The sequence below is a fragment of the Corticium candelabrum genome, chromosome 11 (genome assembly GCF_963422355.1).
Source record: "Corticium candelabrum chromosome 11, ooCorCand1.1, whole genome shotgun sequence".
In the NCBI taxonomy this organism is placed as follows: Eukaryota; Metazoa; Porifera; class Homoscleromorpha; order Homosclerophorida; family Plakinidae; genus Corticium; species Corticium candelabrum.
The window spans coordinates 1694262-1704879 of NC_085095.1; the positions used below are offsets into that span (position 1 = coordinate 1694262).

At 42.9% G+C, this 10618-nt stretch overlaps 1 protein-coding gene across 1 annotated transcript; it reads left to right on the plus strand.

The window, feature by feature from the left end:
• Window positions 1–38: 38 nt before the first annotated feature.
• Window positions 39–9869, plus strand: LOC134186630 (uncharacterized). Its single transcript, XM_062654628.1, has 18 exons — window positions 39–142; window positions 205–361; window positions 436–590; window positions 1623–1693; window positions 2810–2898; window positions 2954–3137; window positions 3196–3393; window positions 3454–3626; window positions 3684–3739; window positions 3805–3861; window positions 3915–4014; window positions 4075–4176; window positions 4233–4475; window positions 8344–8399; window positions 8458–8520; window positions 8572–8677; window positions 9232–9304; window positions 9375–9869. The coding sequence occupies exons 1-18, from the start codon at window positions 60–62 to the stop codon at window positions 9656–9658; spliced, it is 2250 nt and encodes a 749-aa protein (XP_062510612.1). The 5' UTR covers window positions 39–59; the 3' UTR covers window positions 9659–9869.
• Window positions 9870–10618: the final 749 nt, after the last annotated feature.

Here is a 10618-nt window from a genome sequence, read left to right on the forward strand (position 1 = left end):
TGCACAGGTGAAATACGGGTCATTGCTCCTCCCAAGAACTTCACCTCGACTGCTCAGTCATGGCGTCTCTCTCTGTTGCCGGCTCGACGTGCCAAAAGCCAGACACGTACGCATATCTCTGTCACCTCCAAGAGATGAAACAGTGAGTCTCATTTGCATGGATTTTGAATGCCTGCACTACATCTAGTGACTCACATCATGCAGGTGGATGGAGTCTTTACTCAAACGGTCGCTACCGCCGGTCGAAGAGCTCGAGGAGCGTTTGAGGAACGGAGTGCTGCTCGTGGAGCTTGGAAAAGTATTCCTTCCCGGTGATTCGCTCTGGTCTAGAGCGTACGACATGAACGAAAGTCGCTACAGAGTAAACAGTCAACACGACGCGGTCGTGGTGATGTGTGTGGTTGCATGTTTGTGTACTGGGTGTGTGCAATCTAGGAGCGCGGTCTCGAGTTCCGACACACCGACAATACCCTAATTTGGTTGAAGTCGTTGGAGAAACTGGGACTGCCGCCGGTCTTCTATCCTCACGTCACCGACGTCTATGAGAAGAAAAATATGCCCAAGTTGGTGTATTGTCTGCATGCGCTCAGGTACTATGTGTACAGTACAGCAATGGAATTAGTGTGTGTCTCTGACATTCAGTGGCATGGCTAAGATATTTTTTAATTAACTGAGGCAGTTGATGTAAATTTTATAATTTATTTATTTATTTATAAATTATTATAAAAATTTGTTATTTACATTTGCAAAACTACAGAAAAAATATGAAAAATTATTTTGAATTTAGACTTAAGTGTATATCTTAATTAGCCAACTCAAACCATCAACATAAATATCGTTAGCATAGAAAGTATGTTATTATAAGTATCCCTAGAGTTCACTGTTGTTGGTAGGCTCTCGGTGACAAATTGTTATAAATTTTATTAATATTTGTAAACTACAATGAAAAATAGAAAAATAAAGATAAAATAAAAATATAGTATAAACATCTATAAAAATTAAAATAATTTTATTAGTATTTGTAAAGCTACAATAAAAATATAAAAGTGTAGTCAATAAAATGTGTTAGAAAGATCTATAAATGTTAGAATAGGTTCACTGTTGACAGGCTCTCGATGACAAATTTTTTTAATCTATAAAATTATAATAACTTTACTGTTGCAGTGTGGAAAATATCGGTAGGACATAGGACAATGTCCCACCAAATGTGTTGTTTGTCCGACCAAATACTGCACCATCGTTGAGACGTGTTTGGACAAAATATCCACCCCTACGCATATATGATAGTGTAAACCTTGTCTCTTAGCACATGATGGCCTTTCCAATGGTGTAACTGTTAATTTCATGAACTTAGGTGCCTTCTAGCATGCTTTATCCAGAGAAAACCTCAGCTGTCTTTAACGCCACTTCTCCCTTGGAAGTTGGTTATCAAAATTACATGCAAAATGGCTGCAGTAGGGGAGGCACTTAGTTATACATGTAACAACATACAAGAGTGTCCTACCAAGGCTCAGTCTGTCCTAGCCAAAGTAATTCCCTAATTTCCGCACTGCTGTTGGTAGCCTCTTGGTAACAAATTTAGAAAGGTATTGATACTTGAATTACATTTTGTGAATATGCAGCCATTATCTGAAGAAGGAAGGGGAGATTGACACTGCAGTTTCTGATCTCTATGGAGAAGCTCAATTTTCAGGTAATTCAGGCTGTTTTAGCTACCGCGTCGTGTTGTGTACAGTGTGACTGTCTGCTTGTTAATATCACCAATGACTATTTGTTTTCTCTGTGTTTTTGTGCTTACTGTGATTGCGAGTAGCTTAGACCAATTAGATTTCTTGATGTTTGGATTCTTTGGTCCAGTTTTGAGCTTGACAAAAATAGAAATAGAAATTTGATGTGTGCACGTGCTATGATATTATGCTTGCTTGTAATGACTTGGTAGTATATACACCATATACGACTATGTATCAATGAGTCCACAACAATGTATGTGGTGCAGTGACTGTTACTGTGTTCAGCTCGGTATCAGCGTCTTTTGTTTTAGTGTCCATTTTGTTATCTCACGTTTGTATGCAGTGCATGAAAACTGCACTTGCTTAAAATGTCACATGATCATTACTTTTCTATTTTGATTGGTGGGTCTAGGTTTTGTGTCCAGATATCTGAGTATCAAGAAAACTTAGTTCGTCCAACCTTAGCGTTAAACTGTGCTGTCAAACTGAGTTTGTTATATCTCAGTCTTTTGATCTATCCTATTGTATGGTTCTGTGTTTCTTCTGTTTTTTTTTCTGTTTTCATCTCTCTCTCTCTCTCTCTCTCTCTCTCTCTCTCTCTCTCTCTCTCTCTCTCTCTCTCTCTCCCTCCCTCCCTCCCTCCCTCCCTCCCTCCTCTCTCTCTCTCTCTCTCTCCCTCCCTCCCTCCCTCCCTCCCTCCCTCCCTCTCTCCCTCTCTCCCTCTCTCTCTCTCTCTCTCTCTCTCTCTCTCTCTCTCTCTCTCTCTCTCTCTCTCTCTCTCTCTCTCTCTCTCTCTCTCTCTCTCTCTCTCTCCTCTCCCTCCCTCCCTCCCTGCCTCCCTCTCCTTTTATGTGTTTGTCTATTATTTCATCTGTTTCTTGTCTCTCCTCCTGTCTGTCTATGACTCTGCCTGTCGATTCTGAGTTGCTTGAGTAATATTTTGTTTTGGAGACCATGCCCTCCTGCTTGCCCCCTGATTGCATATTTACTAATCTGCCTTTCCAGCTGTTGTTTTGTTGATTGATGTTGGTTTACTGATCTGCTCGAATGTCAATCATAACGTCATTTGTTTGTCATAGAAAAAGCCGTAGAAACAGCACAAGCAACACTAGAGACAACCGCAGATATACCTTCTATTGAAGTTGTAGAGGATTTAGTAGAGGAAGAAGTCAGTAACATATCAAACAAATAACAACCAGGGCTCATTTTTCTGTGTTTCTTAGCTTCAATATCAAGGAATGGACGTTCTAAAGGCAAACATAGATCGACTAAGAGCACAACTTGGAGAAGAACCGTTGGCGACGTCGGCAACCGTCACCGCACAACAAGAAACTCCGCCATCACCGATAGCAAAACCGACGTTAACACCAAGACAACAGGATATAGAGCTTATCTATGATTCAGCTGGTATCTTTACAACAGCAACAGTAGCACACATGATTATGTCATGTCTTTAATCTCTTAGATTCGGCGAGAGCCACAGCATCATTGAACGGTAAACTTGATCAACCTCACAGCCTTTCTCCGCCGCCCAGTCCATCGACGATCTACGGCGAAGTGAGATGCAACAAGGATGGCGTGACGGCTGTGCTGTACGCGAAAGTCGACAAAGAGGCGGTGAGGAAACGAAAGGAGCAGCTGGCAAAGGAAGGCCTCACGCCGTGTAACATCATTTCTCGTTCTACTTTGTTGTTATTTATTGAACGCCGCGATTGGTGTGTAGTAGAGGCGGCCGTGAGGGACATAAATCGGAGCCTGGATGCGAACGATCCCTTACAAACGCTTAAAGCATTACAGAACGATGCGGCGAATCTACCGAACGTGTTCAACGAACCGGATCGATATCACTACTCGCTTCTGGCCGAACGAAACTTGGCGATGCCGGAAAATGCTCTGGTAACGACTGCAACATTGTTCTCACATCGACAATTGAATTTGTAGGTTATCTGTTAGGTGGTCTACAACGGCATCACTCGTGACGATACCGAACGACTTCTATCGAGTATGAGGTTGGGTGTAGTCACGTGACCAGATGTGTTTACTTTGTAGTTGACGGTGTGATTGTGTGATTTAGTGCCGGAGCGTATCTCATTCGATGCAGCAGTGATACGAATCACGTCTTCTCATTCAGGTCTGTACAACTGTCTCATTCTTGTAGCGCCGCTTGATGTCATTCTTGTGTAGAAATCAGACCGGGATTAAACATTGGAAAATCGATTTTAAAGATGGAAAGTATTTTTTAGGTTCTAGTGCACCGTACGACTGCCTTGCACATTTAATTGAGGTCAAGTTTGTATCCAGCTTTTCCAGTTTTCGTATCTTAACGAATTGCGTTCTTCGTCAGGCTCTTCTCAAGAATCTCCGAGAGCGAACGAGTCTGGCTGTGTATCCTGGTGTGTCTGCTGAGCTGCGGGCGTCCTCAAACTTAGCAGTTGAACTTTCAGAGGTAAGAACCGGATGTTTGTTTTACATCCCTGAGCAACAACCAACGTCTTGTTTTAGGTTTTGAAAAAGCTGCACTTGGAGAGCGGTTGTGAGCTATCACATGAGCAGATTCGTCAAGTCGTCTTGGATACTAACGAACACATTCGAGCTCAAATGAAAGCCATGATGTCGTCCGAACCCGAGTCAACAAAGCAGCCCGAGTCAGCAAAGCAACTGGACAACTCTGCGCCTCCACCACCCCCGGCAGGAGGAATGTCTCGCGTTCGACCGAGCATGAAGCGTTTGGTCTGGAATAAAGCGGTAAGTACAGTACACATCAGGCATTGTACATGAACACATTGGTGTAATACAACGTTTTGTCCCCCATCCAAAGTGTCCCCCTGGATCAAATTGGCTGGACCATTCTGTCTGGGCGGACAGAATAGTCTAAGTCCATTGTGTCTCCTCTGGCTGCAGACTCGTAGGAAGCATTTTAAAAGTGGTCAGGCCTAACACACCCTAAAAAGGGCGTGGTCCAAGAAGATTACACCAAAAGAGCAGTTATCCAGCATACTGGTGTGTATTACCTAGTGTATCACACAACAGGTTCTCGAATAATTATTCTCGTTTTTACCAATAATTACTGTAGTGCAGCGTAAGTTACTTTTGTTCTAACTATAAATATATTAGCTATTTAATCACTTATGGTTTCAACAGGAAGTTTTAGGCAATCATCGACTGTTGGGAGTAGATAGATAGATTTATTGGATATCAATTTTTCTAGTACAATGATGTTAGATAGATACTGCCAACTAATAAAATGTCAGCTAAATCTCTAACTTATACTCTAACTTACAAATAATTAAAGTGGGCGCGGTGCGCCTGGACACGATAGATAGATAGACGACATGTAAAAGTTTGACTGCAATAGTAACTCCAGAGATGGGAAGGCGGACAAAATACTTAACAGCATATGAAAGAAATGATGACATTACGACTGGTAATCCAGAGAGAGTGTGTAGAAGCTCCAAGAGCAGATTTGGCTGTGACAGCAACTTCAGAAAGTGGCTACTGAGAGTGGGTAGGTGGTGACGATGGGCGGGTGGATGGGAACATTGAACGGCAAACAAGAGCACAATGACTGACAATCCAGAGTGAGGATGTATAGAAAATATATTTACACAGGAAGTATTCTATCAGCCAATGGCTGGTCTTGAAAAATGATTTGCCAAAAGCAGACCGACAGGACCAGTTTGTTACCTTTTGTACGACTCTGAAATAGGCCTCTAGTGAATGTCCATTTTAGAAAAACGTGGCCAGACCAGCCGGACCGGCTGCTATGGCCCTGTAGCCCATTTGGTCCGAGCTGACTATTCTTAACTAAACAGATGTCTAGACCAACAAACTCATTTCTATGTTACTCCCAAAGCCAAATGTATACCGTAAATGTTTTGTCAATCACTCACGTCATAATGAAATAGACAAACCTGAGTAGTTTCTTGCAAAGCATCAGACACAGACAGTCGTAACCAGCCAACGGCTAAGATTCGTTCAGTGGCTAAACGAGCGTTTACAATCTTTCAGCCAGATTCCATGTGTAGCACACGCTATACAATTTGGCAGTTAGTTAGAGTGTTCGTTAGCAAATAAGTGCTCTTCATGTATGGCATTCTACAAGAACGCCCATAACCTTGCACATGTGATATAGTAGCAAAGTGTAATCCTGGTGTTGCATACTCAGATTGTATTCTTAGTATGCCGTGAAAGGGTGCTGAAATTGCTCTGTGAGAGATAATCCTGCTTCCCTAGCTGTAATTCTAGGGCTTTGCTTGAAATCATGCATCAACTTGACAAGATACCGTATGGGGTACTATTTTTCTTAGTTCTAAAACATGGAACACAATTCGAGCGTAGAGCATTATTATTCTGCAAGCATAGAGACTGTTGCGTGTTTGTATGCATACCATCACACTACACAAACAAACTACCTAATCTAATTTTACAGTTACCCCTGGCTACCTTCGCTTTCACTTAAGTCGACTTCCTGGTCTGTTGCATATGTTGTAGCCTCGCAAGCCAGGCTCTTCCGCACAGTCGCTGAGCTAAACGCACGGGAATCACGTGAGGAGGAGGAGCTTTTGCCATAATTGCTCCAGTGCGAGAAGAGTTTGGGCACTTTCAAGAACGTCATACTGATGTGGGACCCAGATCCGGTTTCATAGCTTGGATAAGGCTAATTCAATTAGCTAAGCCTTTGAGGTAGGAAAGTTGAGTAAGGATGCGCATCCTTAACACACTGGCTTGTTTTGAGCGAAGTACGTAGTTAATATCATCGTTCGCTTCTAGTACATATATATACAGCTCAGCCATGTAATATTCTGTGGTGTCACGACTCCTTTTCAGCATTTAGTTTCGCCAACATTACACCGCCAAATCTATATGACTACCAATCTGCAGCGCGGTAGTTTGAGAAATAAACTCATGTAGTGTACTCGGTTAGTGTATGTAGCAGTCAGAGTCCATGCATTGAAACAAGTCGTACGTAGTACACAACACATGCAACTACGAGTCAACTCCACACTTACTGAACATGGTCGGGCCACTGCACTTCTGTTTTTCCACACACAGTATAGGTGTTTACCAGTTCAGAGCCAAGCCAATAAAAAGAGCTGCTTGGTAGGTCGGAAGTACTGTCACACGTTTATTTCAGATAGACTGCGTTGGCAATACACGCCATCTGATCGCGACGTGAACTCCGTTCCCATCTCGAGAGGTCAACAAGCTGTATGCCACTGCTTTGATGAATCGTTGAGTGAAATAGGGCCGGCAGTTGTCACACCACTTCCCCAACAGACTATAGATGTCAGAGTAGACGTGCAAGAGTGGTGTGACTGCTACGTCGGTTTCAAACCTGCAGATGAGATTAGTGGTAAGAAATGTTACTGGAGAGTGTAGGTTCACTGGACCAGTCCCATTTAGGCCATTCCTGGGCTCATTATTCACCAGCACTTTGTCCATCAACAGCATCACTGGCTTTCGTGTTCAAGCGCTCTCCGCAGAGGGCTTGTCTGCACTTCATGTATCAAATGCAATTACAGTTAACGAGCTATTTAGGAAATCGAATTAGCCTTATCCAAGCTATGAAACTGGATCCGGGGTCTGATGTTCTCGAAAGCAACCAGGCTCTTCTCGCACTGGAGCAATTCCGGCAAAAGCTCCCCCTCCTCGCGTGATTCACGTGTGGTTATCTCAGCGACTGCACAGAAGAGCCTGGCTTGCGAGGCTACATATGTTGAATCCTCATCGTCACTCAGCGATTCTATTATCTGGGTGTTCATTTCATCACAACCATACACATTGATAGACTCTCGTGCATATAACTGGGTTTGAATACTACCCCAGTGGGGCACTAATTGAGCATGGGGCATTATTATTTCATCTTGGCTTACCATGGGGCACAATTCACAGAAATATGGTAGGATGTTTGAGTGTGACCACATGTGTCATCAGAATACTCACATGTGAAACAGCTGGCAAAGGGGTGTGGTCCATTTTTAGAGTATTCTCCAGTCTCTGAGCTCTTGAAGGTGTGTGGTATCGTTGTACTCGGAAATTTCAGTTAACAATGTACTACAGTAGTATTAGACAGGTACAGTACACATAGCGTTCACTGATAATAGAGCAGCGTTATCACGACTAGCGCTCGCTAGTCTGCAACACGAACATCCAAATGATCAGTGGCTATATTCTGTTGAAGTGAGGTATTACCATTGCTGAGGACCATATCTCAGCTCTCCGAAGCAGTTGACTTTGGATCTGGCTATGCCACTGATGACATACCCAAGAAACTAAATACGGTCAATATAATGATTCCTGAGAGTTTGAACAGTCTCAGCACATTGGATGTTGACTTCTGCATGCAAACAGTTGCTGAGCATGCGCAGACTATAAAATATGCGCTACACCAGCATAACACAAATATGCAGACAGAAATCGTATCTCCGTGTAAATGTGTACGTTTAGGTTGACAGACTAGCATGGGGACATTTTGGGCGAAATGCAGACGACATAGACTGTCCGGTGGAACACTTTAGATCAGCCAAAATGGTCTGGGGGACACTTTGGGCCAGGGACAGCTTATACTGTTACCAGCATGCACTTGAATTCTTTCCACTCGGTTTCTTTCCAGATGATTTTGAATCTTAATCGGCAGCAGTCCGAAGCTTACTTAAGAGACATCGGCCGGTCAGGCGATGACGATCTATTACGATTCGATTTTTGTGATTTTTTGTGGCATGTGCAGACCAGGGTCGTACATTGTGCGTCCAAGTGAAAGTCAAGTCGGTGACTTCTCAATCACTTTCAGGTATGATGTTGGAGATCGTTGAAGCTCGTTGGTTAGTCTGGTTTGTTGCAGAACCAACTCTGAGACGAGACACTGGAAGGTGAGTCATCAGAATGGAGGCAAACTGGTTATTCATCCGCAGCCACAAATGTACGACAGTTTGGAATCGGTCATACAGGTGGGTAAACGTGTTTTTGCGATGATTTGTGTGTATGCATGCACTGAATGATGAATTCCTTTAATAGTACCTTTGCTCTAACTAAGTGTTGTATGTATATTTTTCATGACTTTTTCAAGAACTAGACTTGGACCACTGTCAGTGTGTGTTATTGAACACACACACACACACACACACACACACACACACACACACACACACACACACACACACACACACACACACACACACACACACACACACACATGCATGCACACACACACACACACACACACACACACACACACACACACACACACACACACGTGCACACAGACACACAGACACACAGACACACACGCACACACACTATGTTTCACCATTCATTCTGCATCTCAAACCTTCCCGTTGAATAAATACAAAATTAAACAGAATTTAACAAAAAAATTAAGAAAAAGTGAGTACAAAAATACATACACACAAAAATATGAAATACTATATTACGACTCATATCTGTGTATGAAATTCCTACAAAGTTCCAATAGCTTTGGCTCAATGCCTATTTCTTGTTCCAGTTCTTTGAAACGACCATAAGCGCTGCCACCGGTCTAAGGATGATCCCGTTGGTTCCACCAACTCGAAAAGCCAGTCAGTACCCACATCAGACAGCATGTCATGGTTATCTCACATCATCCGTTGGTCGGTTTGTACACATTAGGTGTTCCACAACAGCAGATACCAGCGCAACAGTCCAAGTCGTCTCCACGTATGACGCCTCGTCGTGCGTCGTCCCAAGGCGTCGCTCAGTGGACTGTCAGCGACGTGGCCGAGTGGCTGCATCGTGTTGGTCTCGGTGAGTACGCAGAGACGTTCCGTGTAAATGAAGTCGACGGTCAATGTCTTCGGTCACTCAACAATGAAATGTTAAAGAACGATCTCAATGTCGCGGCGTTGGGTAATCGACAGCGAATACTACGAAAGCTCCAGGTGTTGCAGAACTAGATCGACCACGTTTCTCTAACTCATGTTACCATGAATTTCTTATTGTCATGTTTTTATTGATATCAACTACTGTGGGAGTTTTATTTTATGTGGAGGTGGCGAGTTGTACGGATGTAATCAGGTTGGTAGGTGGTGACTCTCTGCATGCATGTAGGGATGTATGTATGTTATACATATATGTATACGTGTACAACAAGGTGTAGATCTGCGATTGCCTGTCTCCGTGTGCTGATCTCTGAGTTTTTGTCTGTTTGTGTGTCTGTCATGTATTACATTGCAGTGCGTTGTGGAAGATTGATGTATTTGGGTGTGGACCGTTTTGTTGATATATCACTGGAGCACTGACAGGTGACATTGAGAATCTATCAGCTGTTGTATTGCCTTCTAAAGAACATCCCTATGAGAGGCCAAGAGATACTTCGAAATCGGTCATTTGATCCTCATTATTTGAAAGATGTTATGTTTTCAGAGGTGTCTCTCTGTCTTTCTCTGGTGTGTGTGTGTGTGTGCACGTGTGTCCAGCGATGGATAGTAGTAGAGCAAGCAAATTGACAACTACCTGCTTAAAGAAGTTAGCATCTCTCCTTTCAGAAAATAGGGACATACCATACAGTCTAGCAATTGCCTGGAAAAGGTGTGGAGTAGTGTTTGCTCTTGTAAGGTCTTCATTTTTGTGTTTGCGATGCTGTAGGTCTGGCAGAAAAGCATTGCATTCATCCGGTAGCTTACTTTCTGTCTGCGCAGAGAGTCAGTTTTACAAGTAGTCTAGATGTATGTTTTGATTAAACTTTTAATCAACAAATGACTGCTTTCCGGTTGGTGGTTGCAGTGTTATTGTTATTTATGTATATTATGTTATAGAGCATTTAGTTTGTTGAAATGTATCATAGTATGATCTATTCAACTACACCATTTTATTCAGTAGTGTGTGTGTGTGTGTGTGTGTGTGTGTGTGTGTGT

Bases quoted from the DNA above. Each gene is read 5' to 3' on its own strand.
- LOC134186630 (XM_062654628.1), top strand. From the start codon at position 60: ATGGCGTCTCTCTCTGTTGCCGGCTCGACGTGCCAAAAGCCAGACACG. The intron at 4,476-8,343 runs GTAAGTACAGTA...GTTTCTTTCCAG, and splicing joins GTTTGGTCTGGAATAAAGCG to ATGATTTTGAATCTTAATCG. The intron at 9,305-9,374 runs GTCAGTACCCAC...TGTACACATTAG, and splicing joins TCCACCAACTCGAAAAGCCA to GTGTTCCACAACAGCAGATA.